Source organism: Tursiops truncatus, chromosome 18, assembly GCF_011762595.2.
Source record: "Tursiops truncatus isolate mTurTru1 chromosome 18, mTurTru1.mat.Y, whole genome shotgun sequence".
In the NCBI taxonomy this organism is placed as follows: domain Eukaryota; kingdom Metazoa; phylum Chordata; class Mammalia; order Artiodactyla; family Delphinidae; genus Tursiops; species Tursiops truncatus.
In genome coordinates this window covers 21,351,907-21,379,331 of record NC_047051.1, presented here as the reverse complement: position 1 = coordinate 21,379,331, position 27,425 = coordinate 21,351,907, and the positions used below count along the sequence as shown (strand labels likewise).

Sequence of the window (27,425 nt, the reverse complement as noted above, 5' to 3'; positions counted from 1 at the left end):
CACTATAAAAGGATACATCCTTTGATCTAGCAGTCTTGTATCTAAGAATTTATCATAGTAAGACAAGTGGCCAAAGATGTATATGCAATAGTGTTTCTCCCTATTGCTTAAGATAGGAAAAGGTCAGAAACACTTGTCCCAAAATAAGGATTAGTTCAGTACTTTAAGTTGTTATTTTTTGATGGTAGGCTCTAGAGTGATTTTATCCTAATTTTCCTCTTTATGAAATCTTTTTTGAATTGTTGGAATTGTCACAGTGAGCATGTATTGTCTGAATTGTTACAGTGGGCAGTAAAACTTTTCTGTTGGAATGGGAAAGGGAAGAAAGCTAGGGAAGAGTGTTAGTACTTAGCCATGACAATGTCCTTCCACAGTTATCTAAGGTTTGTCTTCTGTCAACAAAAATAATATTTTTTTAATGCCTGCTTTATGCCTGAGATACCTACTCTTGGTGAACCAAATAAACAAAATTCCTGTCTTCACGGAAGAAAGAAGAAGAAGCTACCACTTCTTTCAATTTCTCTGGTCATGCCTTTTCAGACCCCATTTGGGGTATAATCTATATTTCCTTTGACCTAGTGAGTCCACATTTGTATATTATAATTGTTTTTTCTTAAATTCCATTATAAGGGTCACTCTTGTTATACTACCACATACCATCATTTCTGAGGCAAAAGGAAAATCTCTCTTAGGTCAGTCAAAGCCGGCACCTTTGCTTAGTATTAAAGCTCTGACCTCTATCTAATTCATATACAGAGTGACATTGGCACTATATCTACCTGTCAGGTATAGAAGATACATTCCAAATGTCATTTTTAGAATGTTTTTCATTGCTTTCTTTCTACTGCTAAAATAAATACAAATATATTGTATATTCTAAACCACTCATTAGGATATAAACCTATCCCATCTCAAGAGGGAGGGGATGTGGGGACAAGTGTGTGCATATGGCTGGTTCGCTTTGTTGTGCAACAGAAACTAACACGGTATTGTGAAGCAATTATACTCCAATAAAGATCTATTTAAAAAAAAGAAAAAAAAAGCCATCACATCCACTTTAAAGACTCTTTTTAACATTAAGTGACATCTCAGTTCATGGTAACAGCCTTCGTTAAGGTTGTCATAGCGTAAATGAGTCGTTAATATTAACGTAATTACAGTGATGAGTCATATAGTAATCTTTGATTAACAGAGATTGACTGTAACTTACCACATTATGTTATTTGAATGTTTAGTGAATTTCTTCCATGGGATTGTATCAAAATGGGTGAAGGCACCTGCATAGCTTTTAAAAGGATATTCAGTATTATAATGCCAACTGTAAGAAGAGTATAAAACTTTTGTTATTATTGTCAGGAACATTAATTTTTAAGTGATTGAGAAACTTCAATGTAGTTCATTCAACAAGAATGACTTAGAGATTATGTAATCAAGATGTTCAGTTTTATTTATTTATTAAAAAAATTTTTTTTAATTAATTTATTTTTGGCTGCGTTGGGTCTTTGTTGCTGCGCGCGGGCTTCCTCTAGTTGTGGTGAGCGGGGGCTACTCTTCATTGCGATGCACGGGGGTTCTCGTTGCAGTGGCTTCTCTTGTTGCAGAAGACAGGCTCTAGGTGCGCGGGCTTCAGTAGTTGTGGTGCACGGGCTTATTTGCCCCACGGCATGTGGGATCTTCCCGGACCAGGGCTCAAACCTGTGTCCCCGGCATTGGCAGGTGGATTCTTAACCACTGTGCCACCAGGGAAGTACTGAGATATTCAGTTTTTTGTGGTTTTTTTAAACATCTTTATTGGAGTATAATTGCTTTACAATGGTGTGTTAGTTTCTGCTTTATACCAGAGTGAATCAGCTATACATATACATATATCCCCATATCTTCTCCCTCTTGCATCTCCCTCCCACCCTCCCAATCCCACCCCTCTAGGTGGTCACAGACCACCGAGCTCATCTCCCTGTGCTATGCAGCTGCTTCCCACTAGCTATCTATTTTACAGTTGGTAGTGTATATATGTCCATGCCACTCTCTCACTTCGTCCCAGCTTAACCTTCCCCCTCTCTGTGTCCTCAAGTCCCTTCTCTACGTCTGCGTCTTTATTCCTGTCCTGCCCCTAGGTTCTTCAGAACCTTTTTATTTTTTTTTTTAAGATTCTGTGTATATGTGTTAGCATACAGTATTTGTTTTTCTCTTTCTGACTTGCTTCACTCTGTATGACAGACTCTGGGTCCATCCACCTCACTACAAATAACTCAATTTCGTTCTTCTTATGGCTGAGTAATATTCCATTGTATATGTGTGCCACATCTTCTTTATCCATTCATCTGTCGATGGACACTTAGGTTGCTTCCATGTCCTGGATATTGTAAATAAAGCTGCAGTGAACATTGTGGTACATGACTTTTTTTGAATTATGGTTTTCTCAGGGTATATCTATTTAGGTCTTCTGCCCATTTTTGAATTGGGTTGTTTGTTTTTTTGACACTGAGCTGCATGAGCTGCTTGTAAATTTTGGAGATTAATCCTTTGTCAGTTGCTTCATTTGCAAATATTTTTTCCCATTCTGAGGGTTGTCTTTTCATCTTGTTTATGGTTTCCTTTGCTGTGCAAAAGCTTTTTTTTTTTTTTTGCGGTACACGGGCCTCTCACTGTTGTGGCCTCTCCTGTTGCGGAGCACAGGCTCTGGACGCGCAGGCCCAGCGGCCATGGCTCACGGTCCTAGCCGCTCCGCGGCATGTGGGATCTTACTGGAACAGGGCACGAACCCATGTCCCCTGCATCGGCAGGCGGACTCTCAACCACTGTGCCACCAGGGAAGCCCCTGTGCAAAAACTTTTAAGTTTCATTAGGTTCCATTTGTTTATTTGTGTTTTTATTTCCATTTCTCTAGGAGGTGGGTCAAAAAGGATCTTGCTGTGATTTATGTCAAAGAATGTTCTTCCTATGTTTTCCTCTAAGAGTTTTATAGTGCCTGGCCTTCCATCTAGGTCTTTAATCCATTTTGAGTTTATTTTTGTGTATGGTGCTGGGGAGTGTTCTAATTTTATTCTTTTACATGTAGCTGTCCAGTTTTCCCAGCACCATTTATTGAAGAGGCTGTCTTTTCTCCATTGTATATTCTTGTCTCCTTTATCAAAGATAAGGTGACCATAGGTGTGTGGGTTTATCTCTGGGCTTTCTATCCTATTCCGTTGATGTATATTTCTATTTTTGTGCCAGTACCATACTGTCTTGATTACTGTAGCTTTGTAGTATAGTCTGAAGTCTGGGAGCTTGATTCCTCCAGCTCTGTTTTTCTTTCTCAAGATTGCTTTGGCTATTCGGGGTCTTTTGGGTTTCCATACAAATTGTGAAATTTTTTGTTCTACTTCTGTGAAAAATACCATTGGTAGTTTGATAGGGATTGCATTGAATTTGTAGATTGCTCTGGGTAGTATAGTCATTTTCACAGTGTTGATTCTTCCAATCCAAGAACATGGTATATCTGTCTCTCCATCTGTTTGTATCGTCTTTAATTTCTTTCATCAGTGTCTTATAGTTTTCTGCATACAGGTCTTTTGTTTCCTTAGGTGGCTTTATGATGTCCAGTTTTAAATTCAATATGAGGTTGAAATGTTCTCAAACTTTTGCCAGGTGGAGCTATATAAACATGAAGCCCAGTATTTCATTTTAACAGTTGAGGTTCTTTTAATGCAATTTTCAGGACAGAAATAAGGGGGGAAAAATTTGTACAAAAAATTTTAAAGGAGGTGGAAATGACATATATATTTGTAAAAGAATATCCATACATACATTTGATCAGAAAGAAACCACTTTGCATTTACCCCCAGAAACATTTTCACTCACCTGTGACACCTAGATAAATTTACGTTTGGTATATATGATCATCTCCAAATATTTGAATTCCTACTTTGTACATAGAGCTTTTCTAAGCATTAAATTTAAATTTATCTCTTTGCTTCACAAACTATCTGGGATATGATACCTACTATTCTTGCCATTCAGAAAGCATTTTGGGAGCCAAAAAGAATGATATTAGTAGCATTATCTCTTAGAATAGTCCTTCCTTGAAAGCTTGGCCGTGAAAACTCACCCTTTAGTAGGATGTGACCTGTCAGGTTTCTCCCTTCGTGGCCTTTGCTCTGCCTTATTAGATCATCATTAAGTTTCTGAAACTTTTTCCAGAGAAAGTTTTTTGAAACACTAATTTTATGAGAATCTCCTTGAAAAGAAGAGTTGTGTAAAAAGAATTGTGTGTTAAAAGAACTTGCAGATTCTGATTATATCCTCCCCCTTCAGTATTGACACTGCATTTAATATACTAAAGTTGGGAACCTCTAGGAATTTGTTTAATCCTGCATTTTGTAAACATTTGAACATCACATTCCCCATCCCCCATCCTTTCACGTAGCAAAAACAAACTATGAAAAATAATGGCTGTCAAAATAGGATTTACAAAAGGGCCCATTGGGGGAGGGGGAGATTTTGGAGCTTATATTTTTCTTGGTTTTTACCTAATAAAGGAAAGAAATTGAGCTCTAGAAATATTTACAGTGGGGATTGACCTTGGTACCCTTATGCAGTCCCTGTGCTAATCAGTCATTTTTCATTAGAGGAGTAGAAGTTGTACAACGCAAGGACTTCCCTGGCTGTTAGGTGGTTAAGACTCCAAGCTTCCATCGCGGGGGGCACAAGTTCGATCTCTGATCGAGGAACTAAGATCCCACATGCCACATGGTGTGGCCAAAGAAAAGAGAAAGAAATTGTGCAACACAGAGGGGTTGGCATTGGTGCTTTCAGCACCTCACGCTCTTGTTTTCAGCATTTTAGGTTTGGTGCTAAATTTAAGGATTTACAGATTATAGTATCTATTATTAACTAAATTCAATCTCAAAAAGTGAATAAATGGCTTAAAAAGATTCCAACAAAGAAACTGTAGATTAAAGATAATAGTAATGAAGCAAATATATATCAACATGAAAGTGGCGAAACTGACACTTCTCTTCTAAAACCATCTCTTGGAATTCCCTGGTGGTCCACTGTTTAAGACTCGGCACTTTCACTGCTGTGCGCCCAAGGTTCGATCCCAGGTCGGGGAGCTAAGATCCCGTGAGCCGTGTGGCATGGCAAAAAAAAAAATCTCTTTTATTAGTCACTTTGTGAGGTAGAAACAGTGATGACGTGATCAAATCTGACAAGAACTTGGCCCTCCCGAAAAGGAAATTATCATTCTAAATATGGCTTGTGATCCCCTGTCTTTAATGATTCAATTAGTGTCTATCATGGAAGAAGAAACAACTCCAGATATTTCAAGCCGAAAGGGACTTAAAGTAGGGAACTGGTTACAAATGGTTTACAGAATGGAATAACAAAAATGGAAGGGCTGAGGTTGCCAGAGATGAGGAAGCTGCTGCTTCCAGAGGTGCTTCCACAGCACAAGAGAAGAAAACCGCCCTTCCTCCTGCTTCCTTCTTCCATTGGCAGAGCCCCAGCTGGGAACAGGCTGGCAGGGGGGGTCTCGGAAGTGTGGCCTGCAGTCCCCTGACGCCGCCACCACCGCCGCCAAGGCTGGGAGCTGAAGGCTTATTGGAAATAATTTGACATAGTGACCCTTGACCTTTGTGTTGTACCGTAAGTTGTATTAGCTGTTGCTGGTTCAAAGCCATCACAGTTTGCAATTCATTTAAAGACTAAGCCTCCAGAACATGAAGACGGATCCACTGTATTTTGAGAGCAAAACAAAAAAAAGTGTTTTGTAATTTTGACCAATTAAATTAAAACTTATTCCTAAAATAGTTTTATTTTTATTTCATCTCTTTAAATTTTTTGTTCTTGTATGCTTTATAAAGATAACTGTGCATATTAATACAGAATACATTTTTTAATAATTTACAAATACATATTCATATAGTTCTTGCTTTACATTTTTTACTGATTGGGATTTCCCCAGTGGTCCAGTGGGTAAGACTCAGCGCTTTCACTGCTGAGGGCCTGGGTTCCGTTCCTGGTCAGGGAGCTAAGATCCCACAAGCTGCGTGGCGAGGGAAAAAAAAATTTTTTTTACTGATAGAGTTGTATAATCAAAATATAGAGTCGGCTGACGTGTAAGATTCCTTTCAGCTCCCTCCATCCCTGATTGCAAGTAAGGGTGCTTGTGTATGTGTGTTCTGGTTGACGTTGTGGACATCATCATCCAGCCTGTGTAAATGTCACAGTATTCTTATATGTAGTCTCCATCTTATGACCTTTCTCATAAGGACTCCCTTTTCTCATAAGGATTTGTGTCTTCTCTTGTCTAGACAGTGGTTCGCAATGCTGGCTGTACACTAGAATCACCTGGGAAGCTTTTAAAAAGAAAAATACCTCCAGAGATCGATTGTATTGATCTACTATGGAGGCCAACTGTCTTAAATTTTTAAGTTCCCTAGGTAATTCTAGCATTCCGCCACTGATCCACAGTTACAGGCATTTTTTATAGCTCTGTCTGCCATCTCCTGTTGGGGTGGGGAGCAAAAATGATGCCCGGGAGACCAGGAAGTCTCTTTCCACTAAACCTAAGGCTTTTAAAAAGGCTTAGTATCTTCTCGTCTCTGTTATCATCAATCCCCCTCTATGCCCCACCCACCCCAGCTTGAAAAAAGATTTCTCTTTCCCTTTTTTTTTCCTGGCAAGAGCTCTTAGTCTGAAAATGATAGAGAATTAGAAAAATTGAACTAGAAAACTACTGTTGGAGGTAATAGAACTATTACATAAAATCTTGACGTAAACCCCCAGGAACTAAAAAGAAAATTTATTTTATGCATACTCTGTTTCCTTCTGTGTGGCAACCAACTGTGTTAGTCTTCAGAGCTAGGGTTGTTGGCAGTAGGGGGGGTTTTGCTTGGCTTTTTGTTTTGTTCTCAGGTATCTGTATGAATTTGGAATTTTGCTGATTAAAATGGATGCCTGCAGGACTGTATCTAAAGGCCTTTCGGCAATATTTGCCGAATATATCGGGTAGTATATAGTGTAGTATAAGGATACATGCTTCGTTCATTTGAATTTGCACACCAAGGACTGATCAACTCTAAAGAAATAATTTCCTCCTAAGAGATAACAACACACTAAGCAGAAACAGGAGCATTGGGGGTGGGGGGGAGTCTTTCATAAGGATTTAAAATGCAAACCATGTTATTCAAGGCTGTCATGCTCACTTTAAAAGTTAAAATACAAGCCTCCACAAAGACTGCCTTGACAAAGCAATCAAAATATTTCTGCAAACAACAATCTAGAAATTTACAGACATTTGTATTATAATACTTTAATTGGCAGTGGGTGGCATTTATAATTTTAGTCAGTGATTATTGTTTCAGTAATGATGGTTGAACAGCTCTATACCACATCCACAATGGATTTTCAACATTTGGTTGCGTTTTTAGTCTTGAATAATTTGCTTTTCATTTTGAAAGTAAAATTGTATATGATGGATTTTTTGGATTGTAAAAATTTGTAACTAGAGATTAAATTTAATGTTCTTTCTGAATTGACATTTATTTCTATGCAGCTGGTTACACTGTAGTCTGTGGTCATTGGGGGCAGATATAAGATCAGTAATTAAAATTCATATAATATAAAAGCTATTTCTAGTCCAGTAACTCTCCTACTAATATTTTGTGGTAGCTGCTAAAAAGTTAGAAAATATGACTGCTTTGAGTGTCATCTCCTTATAATGCCAGTACAAAACAAAATGCCCAAAGGGAAAAGAGCTAAAATGAGAAGAAATAGCATTATCTCAAAACAGTAGTCTTCTCCTAAACTAGTTCATATCATTTGTAGCTTATTTGTAGAATTAATTTTATTTGTAGTACAAAGTTGTAAGTGCAATATTAAGATTGGCATTTCTACACTGTTTGGCTTAAAAGAGAAAATTTACCTCAGGGATCTTAGTTTTGTCCTGAGTATAAGTTATTAATAACTAAATGATCATGGAAGTAATTTCAGTCCCTTTTTATAGTTACACATATATTGGAACTACCTGATACCACAGAGCAGAATTTGGGTTATAAGCCTGTCTTGGACATTATCAAAAAAGATTTAAATAATGCGGTACTGCAGAAATTTTGTTTTAAAACAATCTTTTCTGTAAGTTATCCTATAGTACAGGCCCTGAGGGCATTAAAGAGATATATGTCTGGGTTTTCAGATTACACTTCTAAGTGTTTTTTTTTCTTTTGCAAATATTTGATTGATTGATTGAAGTATGGTTGATTTACAATGTTGTGTTAGTTTCAGGTGCGCTTTTAAGTGTTTTTATTTCACTAGTCAAAAGTAAAGTTAGGCTGCACTGTCCCCTGGGTTATTGAGCCATTGATAGACATGGTTAACACAGAAAGACAAGCATACAAGTCTAGTCTGTTTTCTCCACAATTTAAAGAAGGAAAGCAGCAATGTTAAATACAGTGTTTTGAGATTGAAACATGTAAACCAAGATTTTAAAAAAAATTTCTGTGTAGAATTGGTGCTTTTCTCAGTACTCATTAACATTACAAATCACAACCTAATCTGACTCTTAATCTTATCCTCAGTATTTTTTTAATATCTATTTATTTGTATTATTATTTGGCGGGTCTTAGTTGTGGCACACAGGATTTTTCGTTGCAGCACACAGGCTTCTCTCTACTTGTGGCGCGAGGGCTCCAGAGCGTGTGGGCTCAGTAATTGCGGTGCATGGGCTTAGTTGCCCTGAGGCATGTGGGATCTTAGTTCCCCGACCAGGGATCAAACTGGCGTCCCCTGTGTTGCAAGACGGATTCTTAACCACTGGATCACCAGGGAAGTCCCTTATTCTCAATATTGATTTTGAAGTTTCTTTCTAATTTATTCTAAATTCTTTTCTTCAGTCCTTTTGGGTCTGACATATGGCTTTAGGGTTGGGACAACTTGATAACAAACACTTAAGTTTTTCTCTCCACTGCCAGCTAGAATGTATGCCCTCTCTGAACTGGGCCATCTTGCTTCACCAGCACGTTTCTTTACTTGAAAACATTTTTGTTCATCTTCCTAGCTTCTCGAGTCTTTTTTTTTTTTTTTTTTTTTTTTGCGGTACACAGGCCCCTCACTATCGTGGCCTCTCCCGTTGTGGAGCACAGGCTCCGGACGCGCAGGCTCAGCGGCCATGGCTCACGGGCCCAGCCGCTCCGCGGCATGTGGGATCTTCCCGGACCAGGGCACGAACCCGTGTTCCCTGCATCGGCAGGTGGACTCTCAACCACTGCGCCACCAGGGAAGCCCTCGAGTCATTTTACACGAGGAAGAGATGGCTAAAGGTGGAAGCTGAATATACCATAACTTCTGTTTCCTATTTCCTTAATTTAACTTTTTCCATCTTCTTTCAGCATAAATTAAAGCTGGGACAGAAGAGAAGACAGAATATCATACAACTGTAGCTCCACACTTAGAGTCCAAAGCCTAGCACTGGTCTTTTGCTAGGTCCCCACTTCTTTGTCTTGTTTTTCTTGAGGACCAATGGCTTTTCCCTAAATGAGATCCCACATCCCACTCAAGCCTGCGGGAAGGGAATAGGCTTTCCCCACTCCTCCTTAGTCTGATTCTATCTCCCTCTATTTTCTAGATACCAAGTTAAGTTTCTCTTAGTCCCCACTTGGTCAGAGTAAAAGGCTATAACATCTTCATACCGTGGTCCAGACTTTCATACTCTTTTACCAGGCCCTTCTTTCTAGACTGTCCATCACAGTGGACAAAGCAAACCCTTTCAAATACAGTGCACCTGTGGAAGGGAATGTCAGGATGCAAACTAAGTACAAATGTAAGTAGGGGGAAATAATGACATATTTGAGACCTTGATCAGCAAAGCAAGGCTTAAAGATTAATCCCTTAAGGCATTCCATGATCTCATTCTTCTTTTTAACCCAAAGACTGTTTGGATTTGTGGGTTTTGTCCTGGTCTGTCGTGATTTCTTTCTCCATCATACAGCCACTGTCTTAGTTCTTTCTATCCTTCTTTTGACCCGAGAGAAAGAAAATTCTTCCTTGAGTGGCCCTCAGGTAGATCTCTGTTGGTCTTGGCTATCTCTGCGGCCTCCTTTCTCTCAGAATTGGGGCAGAATCTGTAATTCTGCCTTTTTGCTTAAGTGCATTTTTTTTTCATCTGTTCTTCCATCTTCCTCAAATTGAGAAGGCATGGATTTCCCCCTTGGTCATGGGTTTCTCTGGTCTCTCCCCTCTGCAGTCTTGCTTCTAGCTCTTCTAGTCACTCTGCTCTTTAGCAATTCCTTTGTAGCTGCCCACAGTTGTTTTCTTTCAGGCTCTTTCCACCCAGAAAATCTTGAGACTAGCTAGATTTCATTCCTCCCCAACAATACAGTCTGTGCCATGCATTTGCACTTTTTTTCAGCATCATGATCTTGTTCTAGGTAGCTCTGTGCTCTCTATTACTACATTACTACTATTACTACATTTAAAATGCTCAAGGCCCTGTCTGTACATTTTAATACACAAGCCCTAAGAAAGGGATACCTTTTGAAAGAGAGTGTCTTATTTGCCCCATATTTTAGTGCAATACCAAGCACCTAATCTATGCTTAATCTGTTGAGGAGATGAATGGGTTTTGAGTTTTACTCCCAAGATGTACATATCATAAAAATTAAGACATTCAATTTAGTCCTTTTTCCTTGTATAGCTCCTAATTTTATCTAATTGAAGGACAGATACTTGTCAGTTACTTCTTGCCTCTAATTTGAAAGTCTCTGATATATTATTTAGTCTTGACATCAGTAGAAATTAGACTTTATCTTTTTACATCTCTATTGTTAAAATCCAGAGAATAAGCCTAACTATATGAAGCTGGAATTTGTGCCTAATTTAGCTGTACATTTTGAAACGTCTTTCACTGTCTTTGAAGCTAGTCTCTAGATTATAGAGACGCACAGAAGATTGTTCTCTTGGCAGCTTTCACCCCCCCCTTCTGATGCTGTATTTACCAGGTGGGCTGCCGCAGTTTATATACATGTCCTATAACATATAGTTCCTGAGGCTTCATCAAAATAAAGTCTTTCTTGGGCTTCCCTGGTGGCGCAGTGGTTGGGAGTCCGCCTGCCGACGCAGGGGACGCGGGTTCATGCCCCGGTCCGGGAGGATCCCACGTGCCACGGAGCGGCTGGGCCCGTGAGCCATGGCCGCTGGGCCTGCGCGTCCAGAGCCTGTGCTCCGCAACGGGAGAGGCCACAACAGTGAGAGGCCCGCGTGCCGCCAAAAAAAATAAATAAATAAAATAAAGTTTTTCTTAAAAAAAAAAAATTAAAAGCTTAATCAACTGACGTGAATGCAAGTAAGTTGCACGTTTTCAATAAAAAGGTAATTTTTTTACAAATGCACATGTCTCTGGAAGGTAACACTAGGAGAGAGTTTATACACTCTCTTCATGTCACTGCTTACTTCATCTTACAGAAGAAGCAAGTTCAAAGAGGTCACACAGTTGGGAGGAGAAAAGGCCTCCTGTCACCTCCCATGTGCTTTCCTTTTTACCAATGTTCCCCAAACTTTTCATCCCTAGAGAACCTGTTCTATGATCTGCCTGCCCCTCAACCCTCTTCCTGCCCTGAAAAACTCCAATTTTGAAAGATGTTGCCTACCAAACTGCATGTAGCAGATAAACTGTTTTACTGAATTTCGGGTAATCAAAAACAAAGAACTGCAAGTTAGACTTTGTGATCAACATGAGCTAACTGGTGGCCACGCTGAACTGATACAATTTCGGTAAAGAAAGGCTTTTTGCGAGGAAGTGGACACATTATGTAAAGCTTTAGGGAATAATGAAAACGGGTTACAGATGGGCTTTAATACCTTCTTGGAGCCTTGAAGGTCTGAGGAGCCCTGGGAGCAGTGAGGACCCCAGGTACTGAACCACCAGCCTTTGACCTGCTGCTTTGCAGCTTAAAATCTAAGTGTCACGTGGAGGACTGAAAAGAGAGTGCCTGTGTTTCAGAGTGAGCATGTTGAATTAACGCTTCCATTTTTCTTTTTGCTTTTTGCACCTAGATTGAATATGAAAGGAAAAAGAAAGAAGATGGGAAACGAGCTCGAGCTGATAAACAACACGTTTTAGACATGTTGTTTTCGGCCTTTGAGAAGCATCAATATTATAATCTTAAGGACTTGGTGGACATCACAAAACAGCCTGTGGTATGTATATGCTCACATTGATCCTTTAAATACGTCCTGCTTCATTAATACAGCTTCCCTGAAGAGAAGTGTATTGTAAATGAATAAGTTCACTTGCACCTATGCTGATGTCAGGTTTTGTTTCAACACGGAAAAGATGTCTCAGTGTAGCCTTTTTCCCCCTCCGTCCCTCCCTTCCTCCCCCCCCCTTTCCTCCCTTCCTTCCTTCCTTCCTCCCTCCTTCCCTCCCTTCTTTCCTCCCTTCCTTCCTCCCTTCCTTCATTTTGTTTTCTTACCCCAGCTTCATTGTTTTCAATTTTAAATACATTTAGTATCAGTAGTTCCATATGAAGAAAAGGTGGATTTGTCCTCCTTTTGACTGATCCTTGACTTTAAGCCTGAAGTCTCTTTGTTTATATCCTTTCTAGTCTGTCTTTTGTTCTCTTACCTCCCTCCAAAAAAGCTCAACTTGAAGAGTTGTATGGGTCTTTCACGGTGAATGTTTATCCCCGTTTTGTGAACTGTTCTCTGTGGATTTTTTTTTTTTTAATCAGAATCTATCTAGCACTAACATTAGGTCTTTTTAAACTTGAGCCGTACTGCCTCACAATGCTTGTTGAGATTATGATTGCGTTGGGCTGTTCTCCATTTTCAAGGAAAATTTTAATAAATTGATGTTTTAGAAAGTTTTTGTTCTATAAGTAATCATTTTTAATCACATCTCCAGACTCTTGTGCCTATTTGCTAATAGTTTGTGTTTCTAATCCATTTAAAATGTTGGTAACAAGTAAGGGATCTAAACCCTTTCTCCAGCCTTGGGTCACATTTCCTTCCATTTAACTTTCTCACGCCTGAGGTTAGCAAAGTATCAAATTGAATTATATTTTAGTATTTTAAGTATTTAAGTATTTTAGTATTTTAAGTATTTTACCTAAAGTATTTTACTTTACAGGTTTTTAAAAATTAGATGGAAACCCCCTTGTTTTTGTCCTCTTACCCACTTTGCTTTATTATTTTGTCCGCTTTGCCAGGATACTCAAGAATATGTTAATTCTAACTGCTCCATTTATTTGCTTCAAAATATGTAACAAGATAACTGCTTTTGTAAAATATTTTAACAGAAACGGCTTGGTATAATTTTTTTCTGATTTATTCAAAGCTTTAGGAAATTATTTCTGAAACTTCAGTATTGATGGTACGGCTTCCCACTTCTGTAGAGATTTCTTTACTGTTATATTTCATCCTTTCACTTTTTCATTAAGAAAGAAATTTGAATTCCAAAAGACCTAAGTACTTTGTCGTCGTTTTTTTTTTTACCAGAGAGGAGGAAAGTGCTCATGCCGGCAGTATTATCAACTCATCTTAATGACTTCGCTCCCTTCAGCATCAAAGCCTTAGAAACAGCATTCCAAGCTAGATAAAAAATTTGAAATAGAATAATTCATAAGCTAAGCTCTGTTTCTTCTGGTTTTAATGAAGTTTACCTTTGTATTTTATATATACATGAAAAGGCCATTCCAGAAATTCTGGATGCAAACAGTATATTCTCATAGAATAACACACACACACACACACACACACACACACACACAAAATTAGATATGGGAAAATAAGTGTTTGTAGAGGGCCATTCAGATGATACTAGGGAAAGCACTTTGTTTGCCCTTAACATGGGATGACATATTTTTAAAGTTTACTCATTTTGCATCAAAGAAAAGGGATAACTAGTATTTCTGTCAATCTTTGTTCTTCGGATAATTTTTACATGGTGGAACTCAGTGAATCTCTTACAATAGAGCTTCTTAATTCATGGTCAGTAGATGGGCTTTAGGAGATCCAGCAACCCCCTGAATATGTACAGAAATGTGTGGATTTTTCTGGGGAGCAGATTTATAGTTTATATCAGCTTCTCGTAGAGAGCCTGGGAACCTCAAAGAGCTTGAGAACCACTGACCTAGAAACAATTATTTTATAATGGTTTTATTATTTAGGGACTAAATTGCCTCGGCAAGCATAAAGTTTTTGAAGGCAGGTTTGTATATTATTCATATCCCTAAATATTCATACATTCCACAACACAAACATAGTAGCAATTCAGTAATTGATCTAAGAATCAGGAGATGGCCCATCCTCTGTATTTAAAGACCGCCATATTTTCCTCAGGTGGATTTTGACAGGCCTCATGTCGTTTATGGCAGGAGCAGGGTAGAAAGAGCCATCTCAAGAAAGCATGGAACGCCAGAGCTACCGTTATCCTCGCATAGAGGGGAGGAGAGGACAGGAAGTGGTCAGCATTGATTCCAGTCCTCCCATACCTCAGTGGGATCTGGAGAAGTCACTTCCATTGCTAAAATTGAGGAGTTGGACTGGATAATCCTTGTGAGCCCTTCCAGCTCTCCATCTGTGATTCTCTCTTTCTCCTATTTCATCTCCTCCTCTCCACCTCCCACTCACATTTGAACTGAGTTGGCAAAGCCCCTTGACCTAGAAAGAAAGTGGCCAGAGCCCAGCTCTCCTCTGTGTAGGTAACTATCCCCTTTAAAAGGTTCACAGGGCATAAGTCAGTGTGTACTAATTGTCATGAATATACCCTTATTAATTTGATTTTAGTCTGAGTAATACCAAGAGAATGAAGGAACCCAGTGTCACATGAAGGTCAGTGATCCAGGAAAGAGATTTCCTGGTATGATGGAAAGAGCACGGGACTGGAAGTAATAGGATCTCAGTTCAAGTCCCAGCCCTGCCATTTAGCCAGAGTCCTAGGTATTTAAATGCATTTAATGTTTAATACATTATATGATTAATATTTAATTTACTTAATATATGACATTCTTACTATAAAATTTACCAATATATTCAAATTAAATGTTTATCATATTATACTTTGTAAATATGTTTTTAAAATACCTAGTTTACAGGATCCTTATAATAATTAATGTTTATGAAAGTTGCATTTGTCAACAGCAAAGTATTTTACTATTATTATTAGTATTATTAAACAAATTTTTGAGCCCTGTGTAAAAGGGAAGAAAAGAGATCTTCTTTGTGTTAATCAGTTCTTTAGTGTATGCATTTAATGACATGCTCTTGTTTTCTTTTTTTTAATTAATTAATTTATTTATTTTGGCTTTGTTGGGTCTTCGTTGCGGTGCACAGGTTTCTCATTGCAATGGCCTCTCTTGTTACGGAGCATGGGCTCTAGGGGCCCACGGGCTCAGTATTTGTGGCACGTGGGCTCTAGAGTGCGTGGATTTCAGTAGTTGTGGCACGTGGGCTCAGCAGTTGTGGCTCGTGGGCTCTAGAGCGCAGGCTCAGTAGTTGTGGCGCACCGGCTTAGCTGCTCCGCGGCATATGGGATCTTCCTGGACCACAGCTCGAACCCGTGTCCCCTGCATTGGCAGGCAGATTCTTAACCACTGCACCACCAGGGAAGTCCCTGCTCTCGTTTTCCAATGGCGCCCAGTGCCACTTTTGATACCAAGTTTCTAACCGTGAAGTGTATTGCTTTAATACCTCCTCTTTGTTATTAACACTACTACTGTATTCTTAAGTTACCATCTGCTTTCTGACCTTTAGAATGTCATTTTTGACATTCTGAGTGAATCTGAAGTATTTTCTTGTTTTTCCAGTTCCTTCCCTTCTATATTCTTCTTCCTAAAAACCTTCACTTCTACAAGCAAAATTATTGATTAGAGAAACTGCCCTTAAGGGCTAGCCCTTTTCTCTCATTCGCAGGTGTGTGACTTGCATAAGCAACCAAAGAGTTAAAGTTGCTCATTCAGGGCAAATAAGCCAATTTTATTAATATGCCAGGCTCTGGTAACTGATAAAAAGTTGGAAACACGGTATCCATTTAAAGAAGTGTTTTTATGCAGTTTAAATTTTGACTTTTTTTTCCCCCTCTCTAAAGCAAACTATCAGGGGAAGCCTATTATTTCTCTCCGGGCAGTCTTTGCTCTTTCACCTTGAATGTGTTATGTCTAGTCTTTCTTCATATTTTATTATATCTGTAAAATAGAAGCATAATATCATTTCCTTCAAAAATACAAACCAGGGCTTCCCTGGTGGCGCAGTGGTTGAGAGTCCGCCTGCCGATGCAGGGGACACGGGTTCGTGCCCCGGTCTGGGAAGATCCCGCATGCCGTGGAGTGGCTGGGCCCGTGAGCCATGGCCGCTGGGCCTGCGCGTCCGGAGCCTGTGCTCCGCAACGGGAGAAGCCACAACAGTGAGAAGCCCGCGTGCAGAAAAAAAAAAAAAAAAAACACTAGAAACTGTATATAATTGCTCCCTTTGAAACACCAAACTGCGAAGACCATTTTGAGCCCTAGCATACTGTTCTCTTAACACAGCACCCATTTCCCAGTGTTTCTCTAAACATCCATTTGTATTAGAAGTGTCGTCGAAAATCAGCTCTAATTATAACTGAACCTCTTCATTTCCTTATGCTCTAAATCCACTCAATTTCACGTCAAGATTCAGGGAAGTTTATCTTTAATTATTGATGACCCTTCTAAATCAGCAGCCCCAATCATGTCGATCCAGTGGACCATTTACTTTTGAATTCAGTGTATGTAATTGAACAGTTTGCATGCTTTTATAAAGTAAGTTCAAATCAACAAGAAAAATGAGGCAGAGATTTGCATGGCTTTGATCGTGAAGCAGCTTGGTGCCCGCACTTCAAATTGCCTAGCACTAAATAATGCTGAACAGACTTGTTTATTTGCCCAAAGTAAGCTTTTGATAAAACTGATGCAGCAATAAGGTAGTGTTAACATAATCCTCAGAGTTTGTTTCCAGACAGGCCTAAATAAATGCTTGAACAGAAATAAGTGAAATTTGGCATCAGTGAGATACAAGAAGATATGCTTTTTTAAAGGATAAAATAGCTAGGGAATTTGATATACTGAGCATTTCTCCTGTCAAAAAAATAAAATTTTATTTACAAATATATGTTCCTATAGATCTGTGAATTGGTAGGGACTCTTTCAGCTGCAAGAAAGAGAAACTCAGCTCAAACTAGCTTAAACAAAAATAGAATTTATAGGCTCCTGTAGCTGGGAAGTTCAGGAATGCATCTTGCTTTAGACATGGCTAGATCCAGCTACTAATATTATTTAGTTAGAACTGTCCCTCCCCATCTCTCCACATCTTTCCTCATCATTCTGTGTGTTGTCTTTATCCTTAGGCAGGATCTTGCCATGTGGTAACCAAAGTGGCCTCCTGAAGCACCTCACAGCTAGCAGCCTCAAAGCAGAAAGACAATATCTGTCCTGATGATTCCAGCAAAAGCTCAGGGAAGACTTCAATTGCCCTGATGGGGGTTGTATGCTTATTCCTGAGCCAAGGGTACGGAAGTCCATCAACCGAGCCCACTGCCTCTCCCACCCTTGTGCCACACTGCTTGCTACAGAAGTAGCACCTGATGAGTCATAGTCATTTGACTGTTATCTCAAATTTAGTTTGTTGAAAACAAAACTCTTGATTTCTACACCCCTCCAACCCCGACCCCCCAGACTTCCCCATTGCAGTGACACCACCATTCCCCAAGTTACTCAAGCCAGACATCTGTACTCCTGTTTCCTCTTCATGATATCTATGTTACACATTATGGTACATATATATCATATATGTGTTATATATCTCTGGCTCAGGATCTTAAAAGATAAAAGTAATCCTAGAGATAATCTAGTCTAAGTTGTAGTCCCAGAGAAGGAAGTTGCCTAGTGGCTTGAAGGCATCTCTTACCACATTGCCTCTTCTATTCAGACATGTGTATACAACCAAAGACAAGCAAAGAAAATGTTTTTCTGACAATAGGAGCCCCTTTTTAATGAGCAGGGGGGAAGCTAATTTCTCTCTCAGGCAGACTGCTTTCAAATGTCTGTGTTATTAAGAATCACCAGGCTTCCCTGGTGGCGCAGTGGTTAAGAATCCGCCTTCCAATGCAGGGGACACGGGTTCGAGCCCTGGTCTGGGAAGATCCTACATGCCGCGGAGCAACTAAGCCCGTGCTTAGTTGCGGTGCGCCACAACAACTGAGCTTGCGCTCCAGAGCCCGCGAGCCACAACTACTGAAGCCCACACGCCTAGAGCCCGTGCTCCGCAACAAGAGAAGCCCCCGCAATGAGAAGCCTGCGCACCGCAACTAAGAGTAGCGCCCGCTCGCCCTAACTAGAGAAAGCCCGCGTGCAGCAACAAAGACCCAACGCAGCCAAAAGTAAAAATTAATGGATTAATCAATTTTTAAAAATTGTATCGTTAAAAAGTTGAAACCAACTTAAAAGAAAGAATCATCATCGTTAATCTAAGCTAAGTACATAGAGAATGGAATCTAAGCTTTATCTTAGCTCATTCAGTTTCTAATCCAAAGTAAAAATGGTTTTTTTTTATTTTTAATTTTTTTATGAATTTGTTTATTTTTATTTATTTATTGCCTGCGTTGAGTCCTCTCTTGCTGCGCGCGGGCTTCCTCTAGCTGCGGTGAGCGAGGGCTACTCTTCATCACGGTGCGCGGGCTTCTCATTGCGGTGGCTTCTCTTGTTGTGGAGCACAGGCCCTAGGTGCACGGGCTTCAGTAGTTGTGGCACGTGGGCTCAGTAGTTGTGGCTCGCAGGCTCTAGAGCACAGGCTGAGTAGTTGTGGCGTACGGGCTTAGTTGCTCCACGGCATATGGGATCTTCCCGGACCAAGGCTTCTGGAACCTGTGTCCCCTGCATTGGCAGGCGGATTCTTAACCACTGTGCCACCAGGGAAGTCCCCAAAATGGGTTTTTTTACGTGTTTGAAGTTCATTCCCAAATGTACTACTGAATAATGCTGTTTTTATTATAATGTCTTGTTCTGACATATGCTTTCCCTTTTTTACATGATTCCTTTTTCTTCTTTTCCCCTGAATCTTTATCATTTCCTTTCTGTTCACATATTTCCTTTCTATTCTCTCTTCATGTCTCCTATAACTGGGAGTTTTCAGTTTTGAATGGTACTACCAAAACTAAAAAGACCACCAATTTCCCAGCAGAGCATATTAGCTAGTGACAGCCCTCTGTGAGACTTTTTTTTTTTTTTTTTTTTTGCTGCGTCAGCTCTTTGTTGCGGTGTGTGGGCTTCTCTCTAGTTGTGGTGCGCGGGTTCAGTAGTTGTGGGACGTAGGCTTAGCTGCCCCACGGCCTGTGGGGTCTTAGTTCCCCGACCAGGGATCAAACCGACGTCCGCTGCATTGGAAGGCAGATTCTTAACCACTGGACCACCAGGGAAGTCACGAGACTTCCATTTTAAAAAATAATTATTTGCAGTGGCTGGTTAACTTAGAAGGTGGTGCTAAAAAATAACTATTTGCTTGTGAATTTGAGCCTTAATTAAAAGTTTTAGAATATGAAATGTCATACTAAAATAAATTATTAACTATGTTGACTATAAAAGGATAAAAGTTAAGCACATTTATGAAATTTTAATGCTTTCCTTATGAGTAGAAGGTTCTAATAACTAATAGATTTACTACTAATGAGTTTATTATGAAATAGTAACGTTTTCTCTTTTAATTTATTGTACAGTTTGTTTCAGCCTTTTTACTGTTTTTTCACCTTATTTCTGCATGGGGTAAAATTGGGGGTGAATTTACTAACATAACCAATTGAGTCCATATTTTACGTGAGACATTACGTAGGTAACAGCAATATCTGACATAGGTTCCCAGTATGCAAAATTGGGCATTATTTACATACAGAATTTACATAGAGTTTTAAATTAAGCAGTAGGCCACACAATTTATGTTTATTCTGAAAAATGTCATTATTCATAAAATCTCTTTCTCCACCCTTCCAGTCCCATTTAATTTTAAAGGGAGGGAAAAGTAAATGTTTAAGCTCATTAACTGCTTTCTCCTGATTTCTTTATTTAGTCCCTGAGCAAGCTAGAAGGAAGGACTTGTTTTAAGCTTGCTATCCTTATGGGAATTATCTTTTTTTTGTTTGTTTGTTTGTTTGTTTTTTTGTTTTGCGGTACGCGGACCTCTCACTGTTGTGGCCTCTCCCGTTGCGGAGCACAGGCTCCGGACGCGCAGGCGCAGCGGCCATGGCTCACGGCCCCAGCCGCTCCGCGGCATGTGGGATCTTCCCGGACGGGGGCACGAACCCGTGTCCCCTGCATCGGCAGGCGGACTCTCGACCACTGCGCCACCAGGGGAGCCCCATCAATCCTTTTTTAATCCTTAGCCAGCAAACCTTTTATCTACTATTGCCTTAAAGTAAAACTTTATTCCAAATATTTTAAGGGTGAATAATGCTTCATTGTTGAGAATACTAGCTAATTTTCTAAAAATTCTTTATGGTAAAATATATACCTAAAGAGTCTCATTGCTTGCCATTTAATTTCGAGCAATATTTTCAAGTGGACTAATAATAACGCTGCCAATTGATATCTTCTTATTTTTTGTACATTCTAAACTACTTGTCACACCAAATGCACTAATAGGTGGTTTCCATGGTTCTAAATGCAAGAATTCATATTTATATTTCAATAGGAATTTTTTTCATCTTTATTAAGTTTTAGATATCTTTGTATGTTCCTAGTTAACACTTTTAACATTAACTATATGAATATATATGTATGTTTTTTTCCCCCAGTTGGAAGCCGTCATATCCCAGCCTTGGAATACCTTGCAGTATTCCAAGGTTAAGTTATGTTTAGCATACAAATAAACTAATACAGTTTAGAAGGCATGTCTTTAAACATATAGTTAAAATTAAAAGTTTTGGCCCAAAGGAAGTAAACTTTATCTGAAATATGGAAGTATGTGAATCATTTGCGACTCACTGCTGGACAGATGAAGTGTTAACTAAAAGTAAGATGATTTACCAGCACGTGAATATTAATGCAGTGATAAATTTCTTCTTTAGAATTTGGATTAAGCCATAAAGTAGGGCTGGGGGTGGGTAGAGTTTGTGGCTTGGCCATTTCATTACCGATCATCTCTCTGCTTCTTAGAGTTTTACAAAGGGAGGAATGCAACCTGTGGGACCCTGAGAGGAGGACAGGGTGGAGACTAGTATAAAAACAGAGGTGAAACCAGAAGGAAAAGAGGAGAAAAGTGCTGAGATGGCCCATGTTCCAGAGATGCCCTCAGTACCATCTTCCCTCTCCTGTTCACAGTTCTCTCTGTCTAAAGGAATGAAACATAGGTTGCCTTTGTTCACAGCTTATGTATAATGTGCAGTTTGTTTATCTTTTTTTTTTTTTTTTTTTTTTTGTGGTACGCGGGCCTCTTACTGCTGTTGCCTCTCCCGTTGCGCAGCACAGGCCCCGTGGCCATGGCTCACGGGCCTAGCCACTCCGCAGCATGTGAGATCTTCCCGGACTGGGGCACGAACCCATGTCCCCTGCATCGGCAGGCAGACTCTCAACCACTGCGCCACCAGGGAAACCCTGTTTATCTTTTTAATGAAAGAATTTTGTGCCTTGGAGCCACTAACATCTTCATCAGTAAGTCCTCTGTTCTATTAACCTTGTTTAAAGGAGTCACAGTCAGTCACATGAAAATCACATAAATATGAAGTGATGCTTTGAAATTATCACATAACTGATCATGAATGCCCTTGCCTCCTGGGTCCCTTTATAAAAATCAGGTAGCAGTTTCCCTTTGGAGACTGTTAACCAGTGCCGTCTTTGGTATTGATTTACATGACGCACATTTATTCCAACCTTTTGGGGAAGATTTTGTGATGATAAGTCTAGTAGGGTTATATCTTTAGCTTATCTAAAGCATTATTATTTGGTGATCAGCTCTCTGTCAAAGATATATTTTTTTTTAATCAACTTCTAGGAATTTAGTTATAGTTAGTTTATTATTATGTATGTTAATGCTTAACACTCAAATGCCCGATAAAATGAAATGCAGATAAATCTTCCATTTGGCTGACAGAGCAGTAGAGGAAAAGATGATATGAAAAATGGCAGAGGTGGAAGCTAGTAAGGAGGGAGAAGAAGAGAGGCTAAAATAGTAGGCTACTGTGCTCTGTGACTCTCCACAGGTTTGTCTTGATCTTGGGGGAGAGATCAGGAATTTGATCTGTGAATTTCCAGCTTTTTGGCCACCACCATTTTGTCTTGATCCACACATGCACACCACATCCTACTCACTAGACCTCTCTGCTCCAGTATGTGCTTTGCCTTTCCCTTGCAAGGAAGGTGTAATGTTCTATCCCCTTTTTCTCTGCATTCGGGCTTGCTGTAAATGCCCTCCCACACATCTCTTTGATGAAGAATTGCTGGACCTGAGCCAATTTATTATTTCAGATCTTGTTCTGCAGAACTGCCCACAGTTGGTAATGAGAAATCTTTCCAGTCCTATGTGACATAAAGGTGATCTACTCAGTTCTGGAATCTGGTGTTTAAAATACAAGTGATGAGGCAAAAGATTAAATTGCAAAATCAGTGTTTAGAATTAGTAAGAGGAGAACTAGTTTCCCTTGATCCCTGCACAGACTTGCCATTCAGTTCAAATGATCAAATGTACATCCTCAAAGAACCTAACATCTTGACTCCGGCTGGGTTAGGTGCCCCTTCCAAGTGCTCCCATAATGTCCTGCGTGTTACGTCCTATTACTGTGCTTCTGTTTTAGTTTATGATTGCCTGCTTATATGCCTTTGTTTCCCCCCATTTAACACCCTGATCTTAAACTGTGAACTCTGTGAGGATGACTACACACTGTGTGCCACTCAGCCTGATACTAGAATAAATATTAGTGTGAAGGTATACATTTTTTAAAAGGAAAGTTAGATTACCAATTAATCTTCAATCCTGCTAAAACCTTTAAAATCTCCACCTCGGGCTTCCCTCGTGGTGCAGTGGTTGAGAGTCCGCCTGCCGATGCACGGGACCCGGGTTCATGCCCCGGTCCGGGAAGATCCCACATGCCGCGGAGCGACTGGGCCCGTGGGCCACGGCCGCTGAGCCTGCGCGTCCGGAGCCTGTGCTCCACAACGGTAGAGGCCACAACAGTGAGAGGTCCGCGTACCGCAAAAAAAAAAAAAAAAAAAAAAATCTCCACCTCAGTTGGCTTTGTCTCAAATAATATTTTAGCACTATAATACAGATTTTAGTAGTAAATGTCATTCAGATTCAGGTAATACAGTTTAATCAATTTTTATTTCTCAAACCGGGTCATTGCCCTATATGTTAATGAGATGAAAAATGAAAACAACTAGAATTAGAGGTTTATTCCTTTGGGCCTTCTAAGTGACCTCCCCACAGCCAACCACACCGTCCAAAACCCTCTTAGCTCCTTACTCTTAAGCACACCCATTTCACTCACTATCAGTGCGCTGCAGCTCTGATGTGCAGTCGGGCCCTGCAGTGGGAGCACAGGGTTTGATGGGAGAGATAGACATGTACACAAAGAGTTATAATATAGTTGAGCGCTCTCCCTGAAGTAGGTACAGTGTGAAATGTAGATCTGAGAGGTAGGACCATTAGGGAAAGTTTCTCTGAGAAGGTGACATTTGTGCTGAGTCGGAAAGGATGAGGAGGAGTTCAGATCTGAGAGAAGGGGATGCACATTACAGGGAAAGGGTAGGGCACATGGAAAAAAACCAAGAGCATGCAGACGCAGAAATGGCAAGTGCGCGTATGGGGAGGTGTTAGAGAAAGAGGCCAAAGGGCAAACAGACCTGGGTGGATGCCTGTGAAAGAATTTGGAATTTAACCTGTAGGCCAAAGGGGAAGTCAGAGAAAATTCTGAAACAGAGAAATGACATAATCTCACTGTTCTCTACCTATGTCTTTCCTTCAAGGATTTTCTGACCTTGTTTTTCTCTATTATTACTACCACTTTCTCTGCTAATGCTTTGTGCCAAGTTAATTCATTTAGTTATAGTAGAATGGTCTTAGGTTGCAGTTTGGAACGTTCTCAAACTTCAGAAGTTTGCCCCTCCCTCCCCAAAAGATTTCTGTACCATGCTAGATGTGGCGACCCTCATCCCATCTCGTTACCTGACAGATTGACAGACTGTGACTGTCTCATTGCATTCTTATTGTTAAAAAAGAAAAAAGAGCGACATCTTTATAAAAAACAAATAACTCCATAACCTTATTATACTACTGATAGTTTAATAAAGTGAGGGTGGGCTATACATGAAGACAACTGAATTTGTACCCTTAAGACTTCCTTAATATTTTGTGTTTAACCCTTTCTAGGCTTTTCCTCTTCTGTTTCCAGATTATAAATGACCCTGCTAGACTGGAAGTGAAGAGCGTCTGTCAGGCAGCCACCATGCTCCTGGCGCTTGCTCTGTTCATTTCTGACCCATCACAGTGCATCCACAGTTGCGTGATTGTTTGTGCCCAGGGTCTGGCCGTTCTCACAATAAACCATTCTTTGGAATTTTACAAAGAAGTCATTCATGGCACCTAAACTGAAAATCAAAGCCCAACCCATCATTTTCCACTTACGAATCCTGTTTATTAGAAAGTCGTTTATGAACAGTGTTCCATTTTTTTCGATGCAATCTAAAGATGGCAGGCGTGCACATTACCTGGCTGTCTGAAGCTCACCTGAGTAATTCGCTTACTCCTTATGGGTGGGTCCTTCGGTGAAGCCAGCTGCAGAAGGTGTGGGAGGCAAGCAGGCCTTCTCCTGGGGAAACCCAGGCCTCCTTTGGTTCATTGCTGCCACCTGCTGGGACCTGGCTGCCGGGATGGGGAGGCTGCTCCAGCGAGAGCTGAGCCATCCAGGGCTGTTTGAGGGACCCGTACGTAGTTCCAGTGCTGAACAGGTGGCCCTAAATGGAAGTACGTTATCAGCTGTAGAGCATTATACCAGTCTGTGTAAGGTGGTGTTAGGTGACGCTGATTCACGCATACTCTTCAGCAACAGTGAGGCTGAGAAAACTAAGTAATACTTCGAGGACCCAAAGGTGCCAGACTATTAGAGCCAGAAGAATCCCTTAAGCAGGTGCTGTGGATTTTAGTGTAGTTAAATCAGGCTCCTGGGGGCTTGTGAAATGCATAGTCCCGTGCCTAGCCCCAGAGATTTTGATTCACTGTCTCTAAAATGGGGCTTATCTCACAGGCTCCTATGAGGTTCTGATGCAGATAGTCTAGCACCACACTTGAGAAAGGCACTGCCTTAAACATTATCAAGGTAAGAGCTTCTCAGCCATTTTTCTAATTAGTGCCTCATTTCAGTAAATTTAAAAAATTTACATATATGACATCTTCCATCCATGGGATGGGTCACTGTAATGTACCTGTAACTGGTTCTTTGAAGCATACACATAAAAATTATTGTTGGGTTGGTTTGTTCTGCAGCAAAAAAAAGAAGAAAAAAGTCCGTTTTAAATGATTAACTTTTCTGTCTTCCCCAAGAAGGAAGTACTGTAATTTGTATTGATCAGTTTATAGTGAAATGCTTTTTCACCTTGGGCGTTGGCAAGCAACGGTGGGGTTTGATATTACATTTGTCATAGCCATCATTTTCATGACTGTAGTAAGCATTTGGGTAATACTGAATTTTCAGGTGCCGGAAATACCATAACGCAGTGTTCTGCCCTCCGTCATCACTCACCTCTTTCCTTTGGTGGAGCCAAGCACAAGAAAGCTGCAGCCCCCAGAAGAAAAATAAGTAGCCCAATAGCAAGTTTGAGAACTCACCTTAGAACTGAGAATTCTGGGCACCTGTCATGTGCTTGCTTCATAGAGTATTAATGTCCCACAGATATATGTCATTTTTTTAATACATGCTCCTGCTTCTGAAACAACTGTTTCCAATCCAAGAATAACCCTATCTGACTGTGAACTCAGTGATGCCACTGAACTCAAGGGCAGATCACACTTGGTATGCTGTGTAATCTTAATAAATTAAGCATCAGCAAATTTTCTAGTGTATTTTCATCTAGACTTTTTTTCTTCTTCTTTTTTTTTTTTTCTTTAGCTCTCAAGGTTGCTGGCATTCAGAACTTCCAACCCCTTTAATGCAAATGATCATATATTTAATGCAGTTTTCACGTATTGTATGCCTGGAGTCAAAACAGCAGTTTATTGAACTTCTTTATAGAGAAATCTTGTCGAGCTTTCAGGATCATAATTTTTATTACTAATAAAAGTGTGGTTTGGTGTATCATTTTATTTTAAATCTTGTTTCCTGCGTTCATAATCTCATCTGTCAAGGTTATTTTGTTTTTGTTTTTCAGTCGTACCTGAAGGAAATCTTAAAAGAAATTGGTATTCAAAATGTAAAAGGGATCCACAAAAACACGTGGGAGCTGAAGCCAGAGTACAGACATTATCAAGTAGAAGAAAAGAGTGATTAAGAAGACTCGAAGCCTGCCTGCTAACAGAACAACTAAAGGGTGATGCGCTAAGCAAACGGCCTTGATACGTGAAATCCTTGAGCACCATCTGTTGTAGGGGGAAAATGACTGGTACTTTAATTTCTCTAGGTAAATTTTTTAAACAATTCTTGTCAAGTTGCTTAAGTGATTTTTGAGGAAAAAGAACACATTTATTTATATACTTAATCAGATTATTCATGATGCGGTTGGGGGTTGAAGAAGGCTTTTCTTTTTAAATATTAACTTTTAAAATGTAAAATTAGGAAATGTTTTCTAAATGAGGACTCCCTGTACTTGTTTCTCTCTGAGGAGCTGAGGTGATACAGATCCAAACCGAATGGCATAGCAGGAAAAAAGTAGTCAACTACAGAAACTCTCAAAAGGGATTAAAAAGAGTTCCTTCATCTGAAACTGTCGAAGAACAAAGCTGTCTTTATTTTTTTTAACAGGTGTCTGTGTTTCATGTTCACGCACATTAATGAAAGGATAGCATTTATGTTTGTACTAAGATAGCTGTCTTCATCATTAGCTTATTTTATCCTAGCGATAGTGACATGGGAAATGAAAAAAATCATGGTCAATTAGTCTTTCTTTCTTTCTTCTTTTAAAATAATTAGAAATTGGGAATTCCCTGGCCATCCAGTGGTTAGGACTCCGCACTCTCACTGCTGAGGGCCCAGGTTCGATCCCTGGTCGGGGAACTAAGATCCCACGAGCCCTGTGGTGTGGCCACAAAAAAAAGAAAAGAATAAAATCATTAGAAATTAAGTACTTTTCCAGTTCAAGATATTTATCCCCCACCCAGATTATAAGTTTCTCAAAGACTGACTGTGCCCCCCAACTTTTCCTGCACCCTCGGTGGGTGTGCACCGACTCTTGCTGGTTACAGACTAGATGCGGGTTGTAGGGGTGAGGCTGATAGGTGCAGACAGAAAGGTTGATGCC

At 40.0% G+C, this 27,425-nt stretch overlaps 1 protein-coding gene across 1 annotated transcript in view; it reads left to right on the top strand.

The window, feature by feature from the left end:
- GTF2F2 (general transcription factor IIF subunit 2) overlaps positions 1-26,891 on the top strand; it is a 151,632-nt gene extending 124,741 nt beyond the window's left edge. The window contains exons 7-8 of the mRNA XM_033843899.2: positions 12,034-12,177; positions 26,340-26,891. Of these exons, the coding sequence (XP_033699790.1) occupies positions 12,034-12,177; positions 26,340-26,459 (264 nt within the window). The 3' untranslated portion in view covers positions 26,460-26,891. The remainder of the gene's footprint in view (positions 1-12,033; positions 12,178-26,339) is intronic.
- The last annotated feature ends 534 nt before the right edge of the window (positions 26,892-27,425 follow it).